We start from the raw sequence: 20397 nt of genomic DNA on the forward strand, positions 1-20397 counted from the left end.
TTTACAAATATAGCCATTTTATTAATGACTTGGGGAAGAAAAAAAAATGCATAACACAAGGAATACATGCATGCAGGGTATGTATGAGCTGGTATCCTCCCATTTCTTACAACACGTGTCATATCATTTGGAACTAAGTAACAGCGGTGAGGCTATTAAAACCAACGTATATGCTTACTTACACAAACAGACATTTTTTTTTCTTTGTGACTTTAATACTAAGTGTTTTCTTCTCAGTTAAATTAACACATTAGCTGCTTGAACATACACCCCCATACCCCCCCCCCCCAACCCCACAGTATAAAGGTTGTGAATGTGTTTTAAGATTTCAGACTCTAATCCTGTACTGGCCACACTGTACAGGATTGGAGTCTTAAGACACTGGACAACAGTCTGAATTTCTCTCTTTTATAAAGCAGCAACACTGACTGTCTAAGGTCTTCAACCTTAAAAAAAAAACAAAAAAAATAAAATAAAATAAAATAAAAAAAAATAATAGGGAAAACCCCCAAAAACAAAAACACTGAACAGTTTGTGATCAGGAATGTGAGCCGCCAGCACTGATTGGATGAACAGGGTTCTAGGTACAGTCAGGTGCGTCCTGCTATGCTTTCCCCAAGCTGGCAGCTTTAACAGCAACACTAACCGAGCTGCTCTACACATCATGAGTAAAAAATAAAATTAAAATACTTCAACACACGCACCTGCACAGCTAACGCAACTTAAGATGACGTTCTTACTCTACGGTAAAAAAACAAACAAAACAAAGCAAACCTTTAAAACTACAGCCCTCTGAAACAGAGAAAAACGATGGTAAAAAATCGAGAGCAAAGCTGCTGCGGCACGTTTCTGGACGGCGCTCCTGGGTTCACTATTTTCCTCTCTTGGACTTGCGCGCCGACTGTTTGCTGCTTTTCTGGTTCTTTTGGGCGCCGGCCTTCTCGGGAGGCGGCGGTTCCGAGCCGGGCTTCTTGGACCCGCCTCTGGGCGCCTGCTTTTTGGCCGCGGGCTCCTCGGGGGAGGACTCTTCTTCGGTTTTGATCCGCTTCGATCCACTTTTTGACTTCTCCTTCGTGACTTTGGGCTCCTCGGGGTAGGATTCCTCGGGTTTTGGTCGCCTGGAGCCGCTTTTTGCCGACGCCTTTTCCACTTTGGGCTCCTCCGGGGAGGACTCTCTGGACGGGGCTTTCCTGGACCCTCTTTTGCTTAGCTTTTTGACCGCGGGCGTTTTGGACTTTCTCGAAGGAGCGCCTCTCTTCACAGGTGTCGCTTTAGGCGTTGAAACCGTTTCCTTCTTAGACGGGTTCCTCCCCGATCTCTCGGTTTTCTTGACAGGAGACTTCTTTGCACGACCTGCGGCTTTGGCCTTTGACTTGCTGACGCTGCGGGGCTTCTTGGCTGGTGGAGGGCGGCGGGCTTTGGGAGGAGGCCTCCCCCTGGATTTCCTAAGAGTGATTTCAAAAGAGTTAGACGGTAAAATACAGAGAAACACGTAAAAAGCGTGAGCTCGACTAGAATTTATAAATTTTACCTCTTAGGAGCTGGAGCTTCATCTTCTGACTCCTCTTCCTCAGATTCCTCCTCCTCCTCGTCGTCATCATCATCTGAGGAATCTGCAGTCCGCTTCTGTTTTGCTGGCTTTTTTGGAGCATCTTTAAACTTGTCTGGATACAGGGTGGTAGGACTGAAAACAGAAACATCGATACAGAAAGTTTACGCCCCAGTCTAGGTAAATTTATTATTCTAGATCTTTTTATTCTGGTTTAAACAGCCTAGTTTCCTCCCACGCTAGAACATGCACGCTACTGCACACTAGGGCTGAACGATTTTGTAAAATAATCTAATTGCGATTTCTTTTCTTAATATTGTGATTTAATGCGATTTTTTTCCCCCAGTTTAATTTATCATGCGTTTCAAAATATATACAAACAACAAATCAATTTGTTTCCTCGCCATGTGGATTAGTTGCTAAAAGACCCACAGCATCTAAACTCGGAGCAGAAATGATTGCGTTCTGCCTACAATATATTTCAATCAAAATTGCAATTTTGACTTTTCTCCGGATTAACAAGCAACAAAAATGGCCTCTAAATAAAGATGTTTGTAAACAAGGACTATTTTAAATATGAACTTTTAATGTTTCTATTGATCAGAATATTACTCAAGAGAACAGCTTTTAATTTAATTGGACATCAATCCTTGTTGAACATAAAGTCCAACCAACAAGCAAGTCTAAGTATTAAACCTGACCTGTACTTAATGCTATGTATGATTATACAAACTCTAAAACAAGTAATAAAATTAGATTATCTCACTGCTGCAACTGTCTTCCCTTCCATGTGGAGGCAAACCCACTTTAAACATTTTACCAACACCTAATGGACGCGTCTAATTCCCTAATTGTTACATAGCCAAAAATTGCAGACCTCTGCGATTTGGAAATTGCGTTATTTTAAATCGCGATTATATTGAAAATGTGATTAATTGTTCAGCCCTACTGCACACTTATTTTTTAAATCATTTAGCTGGATTACCTTGGGTAAAATGGAAAGGAGAGCTGATAGGTCCCCGTGAAACCGTGACCGGTGATCTGCTCCATCCAGCCCAGCACTTTACACTTGGTCAGAGTCCTCCTCAGATTGGCCACTGAAGAAGAGAGTTCCCACTTTAGTGACACCATGTGCATGTTTAGGGCCTGTGGTTATTTAGAAATAGACTTTAAGTTCCACCTAAACCTGGAAATGCCGTTTATTCTTCACTACAAAAAGAGTTTCTGTGTTGCATCAATGTAATCACAAAAAAAAAGAGGATGAATGAAGACGTATGAGGAAAAGAACAGCTGTTCCCCGTGGCCTTTGGAGAAAAATCACTTCATCACTAATGGGCTATTTTCTTCCAGATTAATGTTTAACCAACTGTTTTAGGGGCCATTTGTTTTCTCATATGAAGCATTCAAGGCTCATATCACACATGGTAATATTGCCTTAAACATTCATGACCAAAGCAAATGTTCTTTCCCCCCTCTTTCAAATCAAATATATTTTATTGTCCCAAAGGGAAATTCAATTAATTCACACAGTTTCGCCCGACTAGTTCAGATTTGTACTTATTAAAACTGGTTCTGTCTGTATGTTTTTTGGCTTTATCGAGAATAAAGATCTAATCTCCACCAAACTCTAATATTAGAGATATATATATATATTTTAAACATACATAATTCCTAATGTATTTAACAGTACAAAAGGCTGTTTAAAAATACTATCAGCATGAGGAATGTAAAGTTGTCCTTGAAAAAAGTTTACCACTGCTAAGGGGTCCCTGGCCATGAAAAGTTTGAAGCCCTGCTCTAGAAGCTCAGAACTAATCATGGATTTTTATTGACTATTTTTGTAACACTAAACATTAGTGAACATTATAGAGCAGCTCGGTAAAAGTCAGACTTTCACAGGCTTAATATTCTGTCCAAATTCTTAAAAGCTCTCCCTTAGATGTAGAAGCATGTTTGTGTTGACACAGTTACAAAATATTGTAGGAAAAAAAAAAAAAAAAAAAAAAAAAAAAAAAAAAAAAAAAAAAAAAAAAAAAAAAAAAAAAAAAAAAAAGAAAAAAAAAAAAAAAAGAGAACAAAAGGAAAAAAGAGAAAAAAAAGGGAAAACAAGGAAAAAAGAAAAAGAGAAAAAAAGAAAAAGAGAAAAAAGAAAAAAAAGAAAAAAGACGAAAAAGAGAAAAAAGGAAAAAAAAGAGAAAAAAAGAAAAAGGGAAAAAATAGAAAAAGGGAAAAAAAGAGATAAGAAGAGATAAAAGGGGATAAATAGATATAAAAAAAATATATAGTGATTATTTTTAAATAAATCTTAAGAAAATCAAGGTAGTTTAATGCAGCAAATTCATGTTAAAACTGGGTGTGACAGTTTCCATCATCAGGATGGAACTATATGTTAATTATATTTACTGTAAAACAGCTGTAAGCAAAAAGGTGGTTTATTCAGCCACGTCTCAACTGTAGCATCCTAGCGCGGCTGAAGTACAGCTCCTTTATATCCCTTCACGCAGGGATTTACTCTAAATATTTTCTCTGCTGCTTTATACGCCAATCCCGATGGATTCTCGCACAAGTGGCCCTTTTTTTTGACATTAGACCACCAGTCCGTGCTGAGACCGGCGAGTGCGGAGATGTGCGGCTTACCCAACAGGTTCTCCTTCACGTCTTTGTTGGAATCGACGAGAAATTTGCGCAGAGACGTAGTGCTGCAGGTTTTGGGCTCGTTCATCGCCGTGATGGCGACCGTGATGGCATCTTCCAACGTGCTGCCCTTCAGCTGAGCGTCTTTGGCAGCGCGCTTCAGCTGAGACGGAAACAATTCAGCTCACGTGAACAAAACGTTCATTTTTTAAGGAGGATAACTGAAGCGTAATCAGAAAAGACATTTAGATTAACAGCTCAAAGGTTAGGGGTATTCACAGATTTACCTGGAAAGTTCCTCTCGCTCCCTTCCCTGTAATTTGCTCCAGGTGTCCTTTCTCTACCGCCTTGACCAGGGCTGTCTTCAGGAGATCAGGTCTGAAATAAAACAAAAATAAAAAACAAGGCTGTCAAGCTGAACTCTGCTCGTCCCAGGACCGTCGTTATATTACGTTTTTTTTCCTCCACCGTGTATTCTGTTGACTGTAATGTTGTGATTCATGAGGATACAATCAGCACAAAGTGCATTTGAACATTTACAGCAAAAGCCAGATTTTGCCCCAACATTTTACCAATTTAAAAGGTTTTTATGGTGCAAAGATGGAAAAAGACCCGAGTAACAAAGTCAGCAGAGAACATGTAGGTAGGGCTGGAGAACATAGAAAAATAAAAGCACATCGATCGATATATATTGATATTGAATTATCGTCCCTACTGGTGGGAGGGGCTAACGTTCTGCTCTCATGTTTACCTCGCTTACTTTCATATGGTTACCAACTATTGGGCAACTTTTCAGACCCCTCTGGCGAAAAACTACAAATCTAGCGAATCCTTTTCTGTTTTTTGAGACTTTGGCAACGAGTCGTTCTGAGTTTACCGTCTCTCCAGCAAACAGCAGCTGGGAGCTCCTCCCGCTTTGAAAGCTCTAGCAAGACGAGACCGACTCGTCCGTTTCCCGTTGAAAATGAGTTACGCATGAGCAAAGCTTGCACTAGATTACAAAACGGGATGTAAATATATTAAAAACATAATCATTAACGGGTTATTAGTCATTGCTTTTCCTCTGAAACTGTCTCACTTAAATAAAATCGCTCCCAGTAACTGATTCACACACAGCCTCTGCTATCTGTTGGTTAAAATTGATAATATAGAAAAACTAATAAATGCAGTGTGGATTCTGGTAAAATATTATTTAATACTTGAAATAATTTTTTTTTATAGGAGTTAATTTTTGTTTTAAACATATTTAGTGTTTTTAATCATCTGTCTTGTCAGTGTTGATATTCCTCTCGCCTACAACCGACCTTTTATTCAAGATAGTGTTTTAGCTTTTTGTTTACATTAGGGCTGGGCGATATGGATTAAAAAATAAATCTCTGATTTTATCATACCAAATCCGATTAATCGATTTTTTTCCTCCTTTTTGTTTCATAAAAAGAAATTAAAGAAATTATTTTAAAACCTTGCTTTTATGTCAAACATTTCGTCAGGGAGTTGACCTGAATTCAAAGTGCAACTAAAAACAAGCTGTGAAACAAGATGGCAGCCGTGCCATTATAAACAATGAAAATATAACAAAACATTTGCTGCTAGTGGTATTACACATTGAGCTAAGAACAGGCTTCACTGCACTTGTGAACTTCAAACTAAGTTAAAAAAAAAAAAAGTAAATAAGTAAATGAAGTACCTCGTAATATGGTAAAAAAAAAGTTTCTACTTAACAATATTTTGACAATATATTTGCCTAAACATATATTCGGCATCACATGCTGTTCTCTTCATGGAAACCCAATGAGTGTATTAGCAAAATAAAATCCAGATTTTCCAAAAATGAAATCTTAAAGAATTGTAAATTCGAATTAATCGATTAAATCGATTTATCGCCCAGCCCTAGTTTATATATAAAGTTATTTATATAATGTTTTTATTGCTGTATTTCTATAAACAATACATTTACTCTCTGCTTCTATTTTGTTTTCTTTTGTTCACAAAAAAAGTCAGTGTCATTTTTTTGTTTGATTAACAAAGTATCAATTAAATACCGGATCGCTAAGGAGTATCGTTAAGAAGAGTAGTATCGATAATTCCTTAACGATACCATCCCTAACGGTCATGCATTTCGTTTTCACTTTAAGGAGATACAGAATCATCCTCACTAGCTGGAAATAAAACATGTCCATAAATTGTGGCTTCAGTCAAACAAACGGCTCATTACCAGACCTCTGCAGAACTTGACACCCTAAAGATGTAATTCAGTCATTTGATCCTGGAGCAGAGAGGCACCTAGAGGCTACAGGCCAGTGGCTCTACAATGTAACCACTAATTAATCCAACTCAGTTACTCTACTGTGGATCTTAGAGTTTCACACCAAGTTATTTTCATTCCAACCCCAAACCCCTATTTATTTTTTTAACTCCTAATTCTCATTTAAAAAAAAAGGGAAGGTCATGCGACTTATCCCCCAGAGTTAAAAGGACATAAATCAGCGTCAGAGAGCCACAGGATCACATACCTGTTTTCAATGTTGAGGCTGGGGAAGTGCTGCTCCAGGTACTTCTTGATCAGATTGTAGGAGGCCTCTTTGGGCTCACAGAGCCGAGTGATGATGAGCGGAAGGGCGTCTCCCAGAGACTCGTGCTTCTGAGCACCTTTCTGGAGACATCATTAGCGGACACGGAGCAGAGTTAGAGCCGAGCGCAGGAACGCGTCTGGCTTAAGAGACGAGACCATGCAGGACGTGTTCGCAAGGGTTAGACAAGAACGGACCCTGGCAAACTGAACGTTAGTCTACCAGTAGCTAATTAAAAAAAATTCTGATCAGCTCAGAAAATAAAAAAATATATATATTTTTCCGACCCAGAATGCACCACGAGAGTTACCAAGTCACACCACGAGCACAACTGTGTGGAAGTTAGAGAAGAAATGAAGAGGATTAAAACTGAAGGCAGTTTCAGTACCGCCGACTAAAGTTATCTGAAGCGCTAAAGGCATGCAAAGCTTTTTAAAGGACACCTGCGTCTTCATCTTTTACCGAGGCGTTTCAGCTGTAGCCGTTCCACTGTGGAGTTAAACGCTGGCAGATGACATTTAGCTTAACACATTGCAGCAAGGCTTTGGTTACCAACAACTCCATTAAAGCCAAAGTTACACCTGGCAGCTTCAGCTGGGCCGGAGCGGGGAGACTTTCCGTTCCCCAACGGCCGATTACTAACATGTTCAGTTTCGGACAACGATCCCAGGAACGTAACGCTGATGCACAGAGCAGATAACCCAGGGGTGTCAAACATACGGCCCGCGGGCCGGATCCGGCCCGCCGAACAATTTAGTCCGGCCCTGTGGCTAAATGCATTATCATTATAAAAAGAAAAAAAAAAATTTTGAATTTTTTTTCCCCAGTGTTCTGTCTGGCAATGTGTCAATAAGATGCCACAAAGAGCTCATCAGATTTAACTTTCACAAGTGGACAAGATAAAAGGAAGAGAATGATAAAACAATTATTGAAAAAAAACATGTACTTTGTTTAATTGAAAATATGCAGTTCCTATATTGTCCACGAGGGGCGCTGTGTTTTAATTAGCAGATTAAGCTTCAGGTGTGGAAAAATTCAAATCATTTCTTAATTTTTATCTGTTTGATGTATTTTGTCATGCAGGATAGTGCTTTTAAGTTCCAAAAAATGTGAATAAATGTTTTTCAACATTGTATAATCACTGTGATCAGTTCTTATGCATAACGCACAAGTAAATGTTTAACAGAGTAAAAGTACTGTTGAAATTGCACATACTTTTCTTAAAAACGCTGAGGTTATTCATAATATATTGTGTAAAAATGAAATTAACTTAATATAAAAATCAACAACAAGTCCACATTTATTAGTTCTATGTAATCTTGCAATGAGTTAACTCGTGTGGCCCTCTTGAGATCAGATTAAGCTGTATGCGGCCCCTCAACCAAAATGAGTTTGACACCCCTGAGATAACCCAAGAGACCAAACACAGTTTTCCTCAGCGAAACGATCCAGCTTCGAGTCAGAGTAGTCACCTTAGATGGGGGAGGCTGTTTTCCAATGGCGAAGGTTCCAGAAAGGCCTTTACCCTTTAGCTGCAGGAGAGGAAGAAAGAGAAATTAAGGTTTATTGAGAAGAAGACTGTAAGGATGCATGGGGAGGCAAAGACTGCACCTAACTGAACTTTACTAACGTCACACTGAACAACTAAAACGGGATTTCCAGCCCCAATGTTGTGACAAAAGCTCCTTTCTACGCCGGCTCCGTTTGGCCCGCTTATTTTCTCGTAGTTTTTTCAGCCTTAGGTTGGGTTTTTCCCGGCTCTGCTCAGCAGTAGTGACAATCAGAGGGGAATGAGCTGATATGTGTGCTGTTCACCGACTGGCCAGAAGAAACGAGAGGGTTTTTTTTTTCTCCAGGGAGAAGTTAAACTGAAGAGCGACGACATTAACATTAAAACAGGGTGCTTGCTCTTTTTCCAAATTAAAATTCCAGACTTTTTTAAAACTGATATTTTATTCCCCCCAAGACCTTAACTTTATGTACTTGTATACCTACTGCCTACTTCATTGGTTGAGATTGTACAAACTGTGTTTATTAGAAATGTTATTTTTTATAGGCTAGTATTCAATGAACAAATGCATTATTATTAAATTATGCTTTTACTGATGAAAACGTTTCAAAACATGAAAACCACAAGTACATGAATTTCACATCAAACAAGTGTTTGATTCCATTAGGCTAATACAGTACGTGACCAGTTAGTAAAATTATAGTTTTATAGCCTACCTTCCTATTTCTCATTTCACAATGCCTTTGAGCATACTGTAAAATTCTACCATACATTTTTTCCCCATACTTTATTAAGACTTTCACACAAAATTCAAGACTTTTCAAGGTCTGGAAAACAGTGTTTCAAAATTCCATACTTAAGACTTTCAAGACTTGCGCAAACACCCTGCTATGATATATTTCAACCAAAATTGCAATTTTGACTTTTCTCTGCATTAACCACAAGCAACAAAAATGGCCTCTAAATAAAGATGTTTGTAAACAAGGACTATTTAAAACAAGAATTTCTAATGTTTCTATTAATCAGAATATTATTCAAGAGAACAGCTTTTAGTTGATTGGGACATTAGTCCTTGTTGATGATGAAGTGCAGCCAACAAGCAAGTATATGTATTAAACTGATTGACCTGTACTTAATGCTATGTATGATTATATAAACTCTAAAACATGTAATAAAATTAGATTATCTCACTGCTGCAACTGTCTTCCCTTCCATGTGGAGGCAAACCCACTTTAAACATTTTACCAACACCTAATGGACGTGTCTAATTCCCTAATTGTTACATAGCCAAAAATGGCAGACCTCTGCGATTTGGAAATTGCGTTGTTTTTTTTTTTTTTAAATCGCGATTATATTGAAAATGGGATTAATTGTTCAGCCCTAGAGTTAAACCGAAATATAAAACTTTACTATAATAATAATAATTAAAAAAAAGAGAAACTACAGCGTCCTCACACAGATGGAAGCGCCGTAATTAGAAACCTAAATCAGATCCGTGGATTTAACGAGGCTCTCATTTCACACATACACTGAAATCTATGAAGTTTTGTCTTTAAAAACATTGTTTGGGTCATAAATTTGCTCACGACCCGTGAACGAACCCATGTGTGCTGTTCTTTATACTTTTTAAATCGGAGCACAATAAGTTGCTTTTTAAAGACAATCCGACCTACTTCGTCCCGTAGGTCAGGTCCTATTTAAGTAACGTCTTCATTCACAGGTGAAAGTGAGCCGAATTGGTTAAAGTGAAGTAGCGGGCACATGGGGGGAATTACCTATTCACACAGGGGCAGGTAGGTTAGGTCATGAAATCACTTACAAACTACATTTTGTATCTACTATACTAAGTTATCTTTGTCTGATCTTTTAATGCGTAAAAAAAAAGCTTCCTCACTGTCGGAGAAGTTAAGACCAACTTTTACCTGCTTGATGGTGCCCTTCTCCAAGTGTTTCTTCATCGCCTTCTTGATGAGAAACCTCTTTTTGTTAAGCTCCATCCCCGGGTATTTTTTCAACATATATTTCATGACGGACTGGAAGGACATCCCAGACCTCTCGTTAGAGGACTGCAAAGAAAACAAAGAGCGTTGAGAGAAGCCGGAGTCACCGATGGGGCCCCGAACCAAGATGCGCTCAAGAGTTTGTACACACCCCTATAGCTTCGACAAGGACGTTTTCCACCTGGTTCTGCCTGCCTGCAAAGTTGGTAACGGGAATGTTTTTGTTCGCGGTGACGCTAGCCCACGCAGGAATTGTCCGTTTCACCTTCTTGCTTTTGGATTTCTTATACTTGAAGCCATCCTTCATCCTGCCACCAGAAGGAGCAACACAGGTTTCAGTGAAGGGCGGATGGGGGTCAGCGCGGCTCAAGCGATATTTCACTGTGATCGTTACCACCCTTATCTTTAGCACATCCTCACCTTAGAAGGAGAACATAGCAGTGTCTTGAGCACTGTCCAGCCGCGCAGTCCTGGCATTTCACAATATCTCTGTTTGTTGCCGACAAGAGAGACAAAATTCAAACTTCAGAACAAGCTGCCTTAATGACCACAACGGTGATTCGAGCTGAAATGCCACTAATCTAAGAGCTGAAAGATGCAGAATTAGCTACTGATGTCTGGGAGAACAGGAGGAGGAAGAGGAGTAGGGGGGGAAAAAAAAGGAGGGAAAAATTGCAACACCACCAGAGTGCCTTGTTATTAATCACCGTGAGCTGTGCTTGCGCAATAAAACTTAAATGCACATCAAGCAACTGAAATATCTAAATAAAATATGCTCAGGAATTGCTTTGATGGCTAGAAAAGGCTGAAAATTCCCATTTGTGCAATACTTTCAGTGAATATCATCCTGTACAGATCTGTATTTTCCTCATTTTGCCCTCATCTGTCACTACGATGCTTCCAACACACGGAGCCCTTTATGACGCCACTCCCTGTGTCAGGTGTGATCATCTGCAGCTGTACGACTGTATGCAAAGAGTCGATAAATAACACTTTAAATGTAACGCCTGACAAAAACTTGGAACGGCAAACAGATCGTTTGTACGCCGATATTGTGACGACCTCTCAGATCTACTGTGCAGCACTAATTGCTAGTTTTGCTACTGTTGTTGCAATTAGTAGAACACAATTAGCAAGGACCTGATGTCACCACCTCGTTTTAATCTTTTTTTTTTTTTTACAATGTTTTGGACTGTAATTTGCAAGTAATACAAACAGGGTTTATCCAGAAATGGGTAACTAATGCTTTTTAATGCTCTTTTAATGCTCTTAGAAGTCATTTTAATGCCATTGTTGATGGCTGTGTTCAGAATACATGGCTGACCGAATTCATGTGAGATCGTAAAGCATTGACGCCCATTGTGCAAAGCTTAAATATATATTTTTTTTAAACAAACACGGCAATAATCCTTAGTCATTCTTACGTCGACTTCCTTCCCGAACATCATAAAAACATACGGTTTTACGATCAACCGGAAGCAGTTCAGCGCGTTTGGTTCTACGCAAAAACGTGGAATCAGTTATATCTGATATAATATATCTGACAAAACTGTTTTTATGAACGTATTTTTTTAAAGAAAAAAAAAAATAAGGCATTTTATATTGCCACCGATAATCACATTTAATGATTTTTAATGCCAATTAAGGCTTTAATTTAAAAATTATATATAATTTAATGGCTTAATGATTTTTAATGACCCGCGGAAACCCTAACAAATTAGCAAAGTGCTGTAGAGGTTCAGTCTATTTACAAATTAACTATGTCATTTCTAACTAATTTTGTTCGAAACTGTTTAAAGAATCGTATTTCCATGTCTTCAACATTAAGCTCCTCTGTAGACTACAAAAACTTAAACATCTGCTTCACACGGCTCACTTGAAAAACAGCTTTCTGTCCTCAGAATTAAATTTTTTTGTGTGTCAGTGAATATATTTGTGGTTTCTAGACAGAAAAAAAAAAAAAAAAAGCATTGTGAGGGGAGTGGTCTGGGGGCAACTGATTTGTTTCTTCTAAAACTAGAAAAGGGTAAACTGTAAGGTGCAGCATGTTGCAAAAGAAGCTGTGCATCAGCTCACTTTCCAAAACTTCCACTTCCTTCTGTTGTAGCCGTGGAAAATAACTTTGCAAAGAGGCAGATGCCTTGCAAGGAGTCAATTATAATGGGCTGAAACTGTTAACTTGCTTAAAGCTGTTCTGCATTGGGGGGAGGGACACACACACACAACAAGATGGTGGTCCAAAAATAAACTAGTTACTGTAGCATTAAATTGTATAGTGAAAAACCCCAGTGGGCAGAGGGTTTCTGTCGAAGAGAACAAAACAAAAAAAAAAAAAACAACAACAACATGACAGTGTCTCCTCCTCCTCCTGTACTCCTCTGAGACTGTGGGCACATCAGTCAGTTCACTAATCTAGTGTGCAGGGGGATCATCGTGGCTGTGACAGCACCTCACATCTTTTAGGAATGCAACACTGCAACCATGTGAGCAGTCTGTCGTAATCCAGCAGAGGTAAGGATAATTTAAAAAGATAAAAGTGCTATCAAAGTGAAATATCGCAGCGTTTTCACTGGCAGCCCGTCTCTAGGTCGCCACTCACTCTTTACTGTCTTCCTCTTTAGTTTCTTCCTTTGAGTCCTCTCCGGCCTCCTCTGCGTTCCCCTCAGCTGGGGCCGCTGAGGATGCAGCCTCCTCCTCGCCAGCAGGGGGCGACTCCTCAGACGTGGCTTCTGGGGTTTCCAGATAAAAAAAAAATAAACAGAACAATGAGGTCAGTTTTTTTTATTAATTTTTTTGTTGTTGCAGGGATACAAATTAATGGAAATGCATTTCTGCAGATCTTTAATAAAATGAGGGGAAAAAGGTAATTTTATCTGGCAACAACTTGTGAGTCTACAAGATCCTAAAAAAAAGGGGGGGGGGGGGAAGTCAACAGTACTTTGTAGACAGTGGCACCATGTTGAGGTTTAAAAACCCCCTTAAAGCATAAATGCAGTGGGAGCCTTAACACCCCACGGGGTTTGTGAAATGTGCGTGGGTGGTGCTGCTCGGGGCTCCGGGGGCGTAGAGGGATGGACGACCCCGGCCTCACCTTTCTCTGCAGCCGCAGAGGGAGCCTTCTCCTGGGTCGGAGTTGCGGGTGCTCGGCGAATCGGCATCCCACCAGATTGCTCTGAACGAAAAAGGGAGAAGCGACCAGCATGAGCAACATTTGGCATGTGCATGTTTTTTTTTTTTTTTTTTTTTTTTTTGTTTTCGCTCCATGTGCCAAAATGCGTGGTTCTGACGAGCCAAACCCACTTCATTCATTTACGTCCACCTGAATCTAGAGGTGAAATTTCGGATCTTTCGGAAAGCACCGCCGCCTCCGCAACCCTTGGCGTCCGCCAGCTTTAATCAAGCCCATCCCGTCCTCTCCACACAAACAGCGAGATTCTTTTTTTTTTTTCACCCCTCTCCCTCGCTCTCTGGCCATGTTCGCCATTTTGTCCGCGGGGTTGGGAGAACAGTAATGGCGTCGCACAAGGCAGATAAAATTCATTTCACTTGCACGGAGCTAAAAAACTCCACAGTCAGCGGCTTTTCCGGGCATGAAATCGGTGCAAGATGGCGAACAGCAAAAAAAAAAACATGAAAAGCGGCTTTAAAAAAAATTCCATCGACGCAAAGGAATCTTACCTTGAACTGGTCAGCTGGAAAAGTGATAGTTTCAGGTGAGATTTCTGCGGGATCCTTTATTTCGATTTCTCCGCTAACGAGCCCCGCCCCGCTTGGCTCGTTGATGACGCGCAGCGTGACGTGGCACGTCAGAGGATTCAAACAATAACAAGAGCCGCCATGGCTGAAATTAACCTATGACGGTGTTTATTCTCAGCATTTAAAAAAAAAAATTTTTTTTTTTAAATTCAGCCCGAATTCAATTTTAATAGAACCGTTTTTCTTGTGAAAACAACCAATAAAAAAGGTATTTTCAACAAACCTTGACACCGTTTTCAAGTTTATATTCAAGGTCTTTGAATGCATCTTAACTGGTGACTGCTTCACTCACTTGTTTTTAGACCAATTATCTGTGCCAAAATAAAACACACTGTCTTCTGTCTTGAAAATCTGAGGAGAAACAAGCAATGCTGGAAAAAAAAAAGAAAAAAAGCTGCATGTAAACAGCAGATGATTGGTGACAGTCATCTTTGGGGAGACAAATGTGGTTTTTACCAGTAAATGTAGAATGACACCAGTGGCGGTTCTTGACCAAATTTACCAGGGAAGCCAGTCTTTTTTAATTATTTTTTTTCCATAGGGGCACATAAAAGATTGAAATAAAACAGGACAACATTTAATCGTTTAATATTAAGTGAGCCACTTGTGGCTCTGGAACTGCGTGTTTCAGACCCCTGATCTATCAGATGAAAACTGTGATCCCAGCTCAAAACGGCTTAAGCTAACGTGAAACATCTTAATTTTTAAATCCTCATTAAAGTGAAACTGTAAAGATAAAAAATATAAAGTGGGTCAAAGTGACCAATCAGTTGGTTACTTCGCCAGTGCATATAATCGTAAGAAGTGTATTTAATGTAATGTGTTAAGTGCAGGGGCACTGACCCCTGAATGGCACACAAACAAATCAAATCCATCTGAATGGCTACAGGGTCCAGCCTCAAGGTGGTTTGGGCAGAAATCGGAACTGAACACACCACTGTGGCTTGAAAACTTGACCAAGATTACATCTTGCGGCACAATGTTAAGAAATGGAGAGGGGGGGTTCAAAACATTTGCACATAACTACATTCAAATAAAAAGGTTATCGTCAAAGACGGAAGTCTTTCTTGAAAATCATTCATTTACCAATCGTCTTCCAGTTCATGGAGGTACAGCATCTGAGTAAGACCCAAACACCCTCCGGCCTTGGTGACACGCTCCAGCTCATTCTGGTGATCCAATGGCATCCCTTGCTGGAAAGGACATATAATCCCTAAACTAGGTTCTGGGTCTGCCTGGGTCTCCTCCAAATGGGAGACCCAGAAGGAATCCTGATTTTACCCCAGGTATCCCCTCAGCTGAGTACCGGCTTTAGTTTGAGCACCCCAGCTGGTGACCAAGGGTTATTCCAACCCAGTCTCTTAAAATCTATTTTGAATTGTTAATCCAGAATAGTTTAATTTCTTTTTTCCCCAAGCCTATTATTGTTCAGAGGTTTTTACAGGATGTTTAACGATTAACTCAAAGGAAATATGATCCCAACATCAGACTAGCTGAGTCCTGGTTATAATAATGGAATTACGAAGGTGTACATCTCCAACTTTGAATGCCTTCACAGATCGATTCTGTCCCAAAAGCCCAATAAACCACAAGAAGCGACAGTAATGAGCAAAAAAAAAAAACTGCAACTGAAGCACCAACTAAAACACAAGCGTAGATACAGCAGCTGATGATAATCTGTATTACAACTTTAAATTGAACTGTTAGGACTTCTTACACCTAAAGTTGCTTCTTTAAACAATAGAATTAGGTTGAAAACAACAAAATGCTCACAGATAATATTCTGGATTAAACACAAACATGTATTTAGAATATGCTTTTTAAATAAACGCTAAAAAGCCGTTCCATTGACATGAACCTGTTTGCCGGTTCTGGTGATTAAAGTGAGTAGCTTGGATCACATGGTAACAAACGGACTGTGGGAGGAAAAGGTGCCTCCATTTCAAAGGATTTAAAAATATGAAGACATTTCATGGCATTTTACTGATGACCGAGTCTCAGGATGTTAAATTAAGAGTGTTAATGTTAACAACCCCCCCCCCCCCCATGCACCGCCCACCCAGCAGTAATCAGAAGTGACCCCAGTGAGCCACACCTCCCACAACAAAGAGAAGTCACAAGAATCAGAACCTTTTAAATACATTTTTTGTCTTTAATGTATTTACAAGCTTTACTCTGCTCCGTGGGTCACAAGTATTACAAGCATCTTGTTTGCTTGAGTGATGAACTTTAGTTCTTTTATCGCTTTGTTCTTCTGTGGAACTTGACAAGTTCTGGTTTGCATCGCTCCCCCAGATGCATACTTTACCTCTCGCGTGGCGCGCGTTTTTCACGCCAACGCAGAACGAGCCAAGGCGGAGGACAAGAACTTCCTGGTAAATGACAAGATGGCCTCTGACCGCCAACAGAGTTTGGAGTTCCTGTTTATTCACTCCTTTCTTTCTTTTCTGCTTCACCTTCATCCTAAAAATAAAGATGCTTTTAACCCTGTTCTCAACCAGAGTGGAATCCAGGGAGGATATTTATCTCACAATTATTTTGTTATTATAATTATAATGTTATTTCTGTTGTGTTGACGTTGTGAGCCTCTGCAAATGTTAAATAATTTTCATATTTGCAGTCCTTAAAAAAATAATAAATTAAGGAGTCCAGAACCTATGTATCTTTAAGTCTCTTCTTAAAAAGTAACAAAAAAAGTAAGTTAAAATTTAAAACAAAAATATTTTCTATGTATGATACAGTATTTAGTGCTTCCACCGTTGGAATCCAAACAGAAGATGGCGGTACGTTTCAGAACTGTACCGCAGGGGGAGGGAAAACCAAAAAAAAAAAAAAAAGAAGGGTTCTAGCCGTAAACACGCCGCCCTGTTCCGTGCAGCCGCTTGTTCTGCTGTTAAGGATGCCGTTCCACAACGCCGTGTCCCGGGAGTCGCCCTCGTCAATTGTCCTCCGACTCCTCCTCAGCTTCCCGCAGCCAGGTGAAGAACGCTGTGACGGACTTGAGGGCCACGCCCTTACCCTCCAGCTCGGCAGGGTCCTTGCTCGACTCCCACTTGTAGAACGCGTCCTCCGAGATGACGTCCTCATCGTACAGACAGTCGAAAAACATCCGGAGAAGGTCTGCGAGGGAGCGAAAACACAGCCCGTCACACCTCATTCTGCAAAATCTTTTCATTTCTAATCAGGAACGTATCGGCCTGATTGCGGTTTCTTTCCTTTCAATGAAGGTCACACCACTCGAGACTTTTTGTTTGTGTTGCTCCAAATTCCGGTGTCTAGATTAAGGGTTGTTACGCATGTTTCATATCATCATTTTCACACCAACTTCCTAAGTCTTCAAATCCTCTGAATGAATAGGATGTTTTTTTTTTTTTTTTTAATAAAATAGTACAACACCTTTACCTAGTTTGGGTTTGTGATCTGCGTGTTTGACAAATCAGCCAACTACAGACTATTTTTACTTGGATTAAATGAAAAACGGGGATTCTCCTTTAACTAAAAAAAAAAAAAATCAAGATGATCAATAAATGAGCAAAAACCCAAGCTGTAAAAGGAATCCAGTTAAATAGAAATCAATAAATGCACTGAATCCATTTTCATCAGAAAGACAGGAAAACGTATCAAAATAAATACATTTTGAAATAATAACAATTTTTTTATCTTATATTTTCCATACTTTTTCCATGACTTAAAGGTAGAGTCTGCGATTTTTCCGGAAGTTTCCCCAAGTTCCTTTTTGAATAACTGCGCATGTGCAACACCCATCTTACCTGCTCTTCTGCTCCTCAGGGGGATCGCGTGAAAAAGATCAACCAAATCCACTCTGGTCATATTTCTTTCTATTGAGGCCTTTCTCTTCTTATCTTAAACAGTTTTCTACTTGCGACTCAACCATTTTCAAAGTATACAGTGGGAGCAGCGGTGCTACAAGGAACGGCTAACCCTGAAGCTAACCGCTAAGCTAACCGCTAAGCTAACCGGATACAAAACACTAAAGTGTGAATGCGCAGTATGGAAGCGGAAACTAGTAAAGTTAGTGTTACTCGAGCGTCAGAATGATTGGCATGTGGGACAACCAATAGATAAGGTGACACCCCCAGAACGTGAGGGAGAGAGGGAAGGACCAATACTCTGACCAATTACTGCCCTTTGGTGCCATTTTTTACCTCTTTTTCCCAAATACATAATGTATTAACTACTTTCAGAATGGAAGGACCATTTTATTCAGTGTACCATATCGAAATATATGTCTGAATAGGATTACAAACTATAGCTTAAAGGTTAATAGCCACATTATTTGACTTTATTTACAAAGTCAGTAGCTCACTGTGGTTGCATACAAAGTTTCTATGAAAGATTATCACGTCCACAACTGATGCTGGCGTATTAGTTGTTATTTTGGTGTTTTATGCTTTATTTTTACTCAATTTGTTAGTAAATAACGCCTTTTGTGTTTATTTACAATATTAAGGGGAGTACGCATGCACAGCAGGTCATAAAACAATGAAGCAGCTAACTGCTATTAGCATCTCCCAGCAAAACATTAAAGAATGGTTCCAGCAAAAAAAATAAGATTCTAAAAGGGAAAAGACTGGAATATCACTGGGAATACAGTATGACCATTGGTGTTGACTGAAGTGGACGCTAAACCCACCGAGGCTCAGATTTGATGCAGAGTTGATTGACTTGAATAAATGTTCTGATATGAGGCTCTTAAAGTTGCTGTAGATGTTTTATTTAATTAACAACAGTTGGTCTTTGATCAGCTGAGCTGCCTCTTTATAGCGAATCATTGCAGAGGGTCAGGCTCGGTCTGGCATTATTTACAATTGATTTATAAATTAAGCAAACCAGCATTGTGACGTTCTGAGATACTGCCTGTAGACATCGCCACGTCTGTTTATATTTGTTCATCTCGACTGAGAGGGGATTATTTATCTGCTCAAAAAGGATCATCAAAACACCATCAAGAGGGAGGCTCAGTTTATATAACCTTATTTTATCATGATCAAACGGTTTTTAGTCCTTTTTTTATAAGCATATTATGTGGCTATATACCTTTAAAGCAGAAATGAAAAGCGTTTTGAAGCCAACTTAACATAAAAGTAGAACCACCAAACATATTTATAATGAAAGACGCAGAATAGGCCCAGAGCTATCCTGACTATTTTTTTTTGCTATGAAAGAAAAGCAGACGGAGAGGAGCAGCTTGACCCGGGGAACGAGAGGAAAATAAACGAAGAGCATACAATAAACGAGAACACGCTCTTGTGATACAGCTATGAATACTATAATGCAGGCTCACAGGTGAAATGCAAATCTAGTTATCCCCGGCAGCATTTGTTTCTTCTTCGTTTACTGCACCTCCATACAAATTACCTAGACTTGGAGCCCGTGTTGCTTTACTGTTGTTAAAAAGTTAAATGAGTGCCGTTCCTCACTATATCGGCTGGAATAAATCCGCTCTACCTTCTAGATGTACGAATGTTCCTGACGCAGATTATGTCGGGCGCGACTCTAGTATAACTGGATACAAATACAGGTTAAAATCTAGATTATGCATGCATTAGCGCGCACTGGTTACAGTATCATGCGCCGACGTTGTCATCGGGAACTTTGGAGCTCCTGCAGCTAAAAATGAGGAGACACACTTTCAAAGTGGTAAACACAAAATGTTTCTCTGAACCCAAACTACTCCCATGAAATCCTCTGGCATTTCTTCATAATAAAAAAAAGCTTCTTCTTCCATGGCTACTTCTTAACTTATCAGTGGTGGCGTTGTTGCCTTTAAGCGTGTCGCTGCTGGCCGTGACTTCCTTGACGTCGCGTATCTCCGCCCCCCAGAAAGACCCACTTTGGAAGTTTTTGACAAAAATGCAACGTCATCTTGTTTCAGGTTAGAGAAATCGCTCCCTTTATTGTTTTGTGGAAGAACTTCAACAAATGCTGTTCCAGGCTGCTCAATACTTGCAGATTTTATTCGATTTCTGCTTTAAGAAACCTAATTTCATATCTCTCATGCCTGTGCAGGAGCCATACTTTTGGAGTTTAATAGCTGTTTGCACTTTAACAAAAAAGGAAATAAATCCATCACTGTAAACTTTACCTACAGTAACAACAGCTTTAATAATGTTTTCAGGAATGATTTTCTTTTTAACAGTTTAAAACCATGGCAGTATTTGCGCTGCGGGTGAACTTACTTGGAGGCTGATCGAGCGAAACGATCAGCGCCTGAAGTGCATAAAGTGCTTGCAGCTGTCGCTCAGTGTCTGAGTTAAGGTACTTGAGTAATACAGGCAACCTCTTCTGGATGATGGCCGTGTCCACGCGACAGTTAGGGTTCTCGTCTGTGGGTTAAACGCACGTGTCAGAGTTGGG

The 20397-nt window shown here is 39.8% G+C and overlaps 2 protein-coding genes across 9 annotated transcripts in view; both read right to left on the reverse strand.

Moving 5' to 3' along the window:
• On the reverse strand, positions 1-14067 carry hp1bp3 (heterochromatin protein 1, binding protein 3). Of its 3 annotated transcripts, none has more exons than XM_036151360.1 (13): positions 13942-14067; positions 13355-13435; positions 12863-12992; positions 10684-10752; positions 10415-10571; positions 10186-10329; positions 8226-8285; positions 6697-6836; positions 4471-4561; positions 4187-4346; positions 2535-2646; positions 1532-1684; positions 1-1445 (listed from the first exon to the last, which is right to left on the reverse strand). In XM_036151360.1, the coding sequence occupies exons 2-13, from the start codon at positions 13419-13421 to the stop codon at positions 872-874; spliced, it is 1857 nt and encodes a 618-aa protein (XP_036007253.1). In that variant the 5' UTR covers positions 13422-13435; positions 13942-14067; the 3' UTR covers positions 1-871. The 3 variants fall into 3 exon arrangements, with proteins under 3 accessions (XP_036007253.1, XP_036007254.1, XP_036007255.1); XM_036151361.1 differs by lacking the exon at positions 13942-14067 and adding an exon at positions 13564-13730; XM_036151362.1 differs by lacking the exon at positions 10684-10752.
• A 2079-nt stretch (positions 14068-16146) lies between these two features.
• eif4g3a (eukaryotic translation initiation factor 4 gamma, 3a) overlaps positions 16147-20397 on the reverse strand; it is a 70335-nt gene continuing 66084 nt past the window's right edge. For 4 of the 6 annotated variants that reach the window (XM_012881724.3, XM_012881722.3, XM_012881721.3 and 1 more), the window contains 2 exons: positions 20220-20366; positions 16958-17139 (listed from right to left, as the gene is read on the reverse strand). In XM_012881724.3, the coding sequence (XP_012737178.2) occupies positions 16958-17139; positions 20220-20366 (329 nt within the window). Of the gene's footprint in view, positions 17140-20219; positions 20367-20397 lie in introns of all 6 variants that reach the window. The other 2 variants (XM_012881720.3, XM_021308195.2) reach the window with 1 other exon arrangement.

The sequence above is a fragment of the Fundulus heteroclitus genome, chromosome 20 (assembly GCF_011125445.2).
Source record: "Fundulus heteroclitus isolate FHET01 chromosome 20, MU-UCD_Fhet_4.1, whole genome shotgun sequence".
Taxonomy (NCBI): Eukaryota; Metazoa; Chordata; class Actinopteri; order Cyprinodontiformes; family Fundulidae; genus Fundulus; species Fundulus heteroclitus.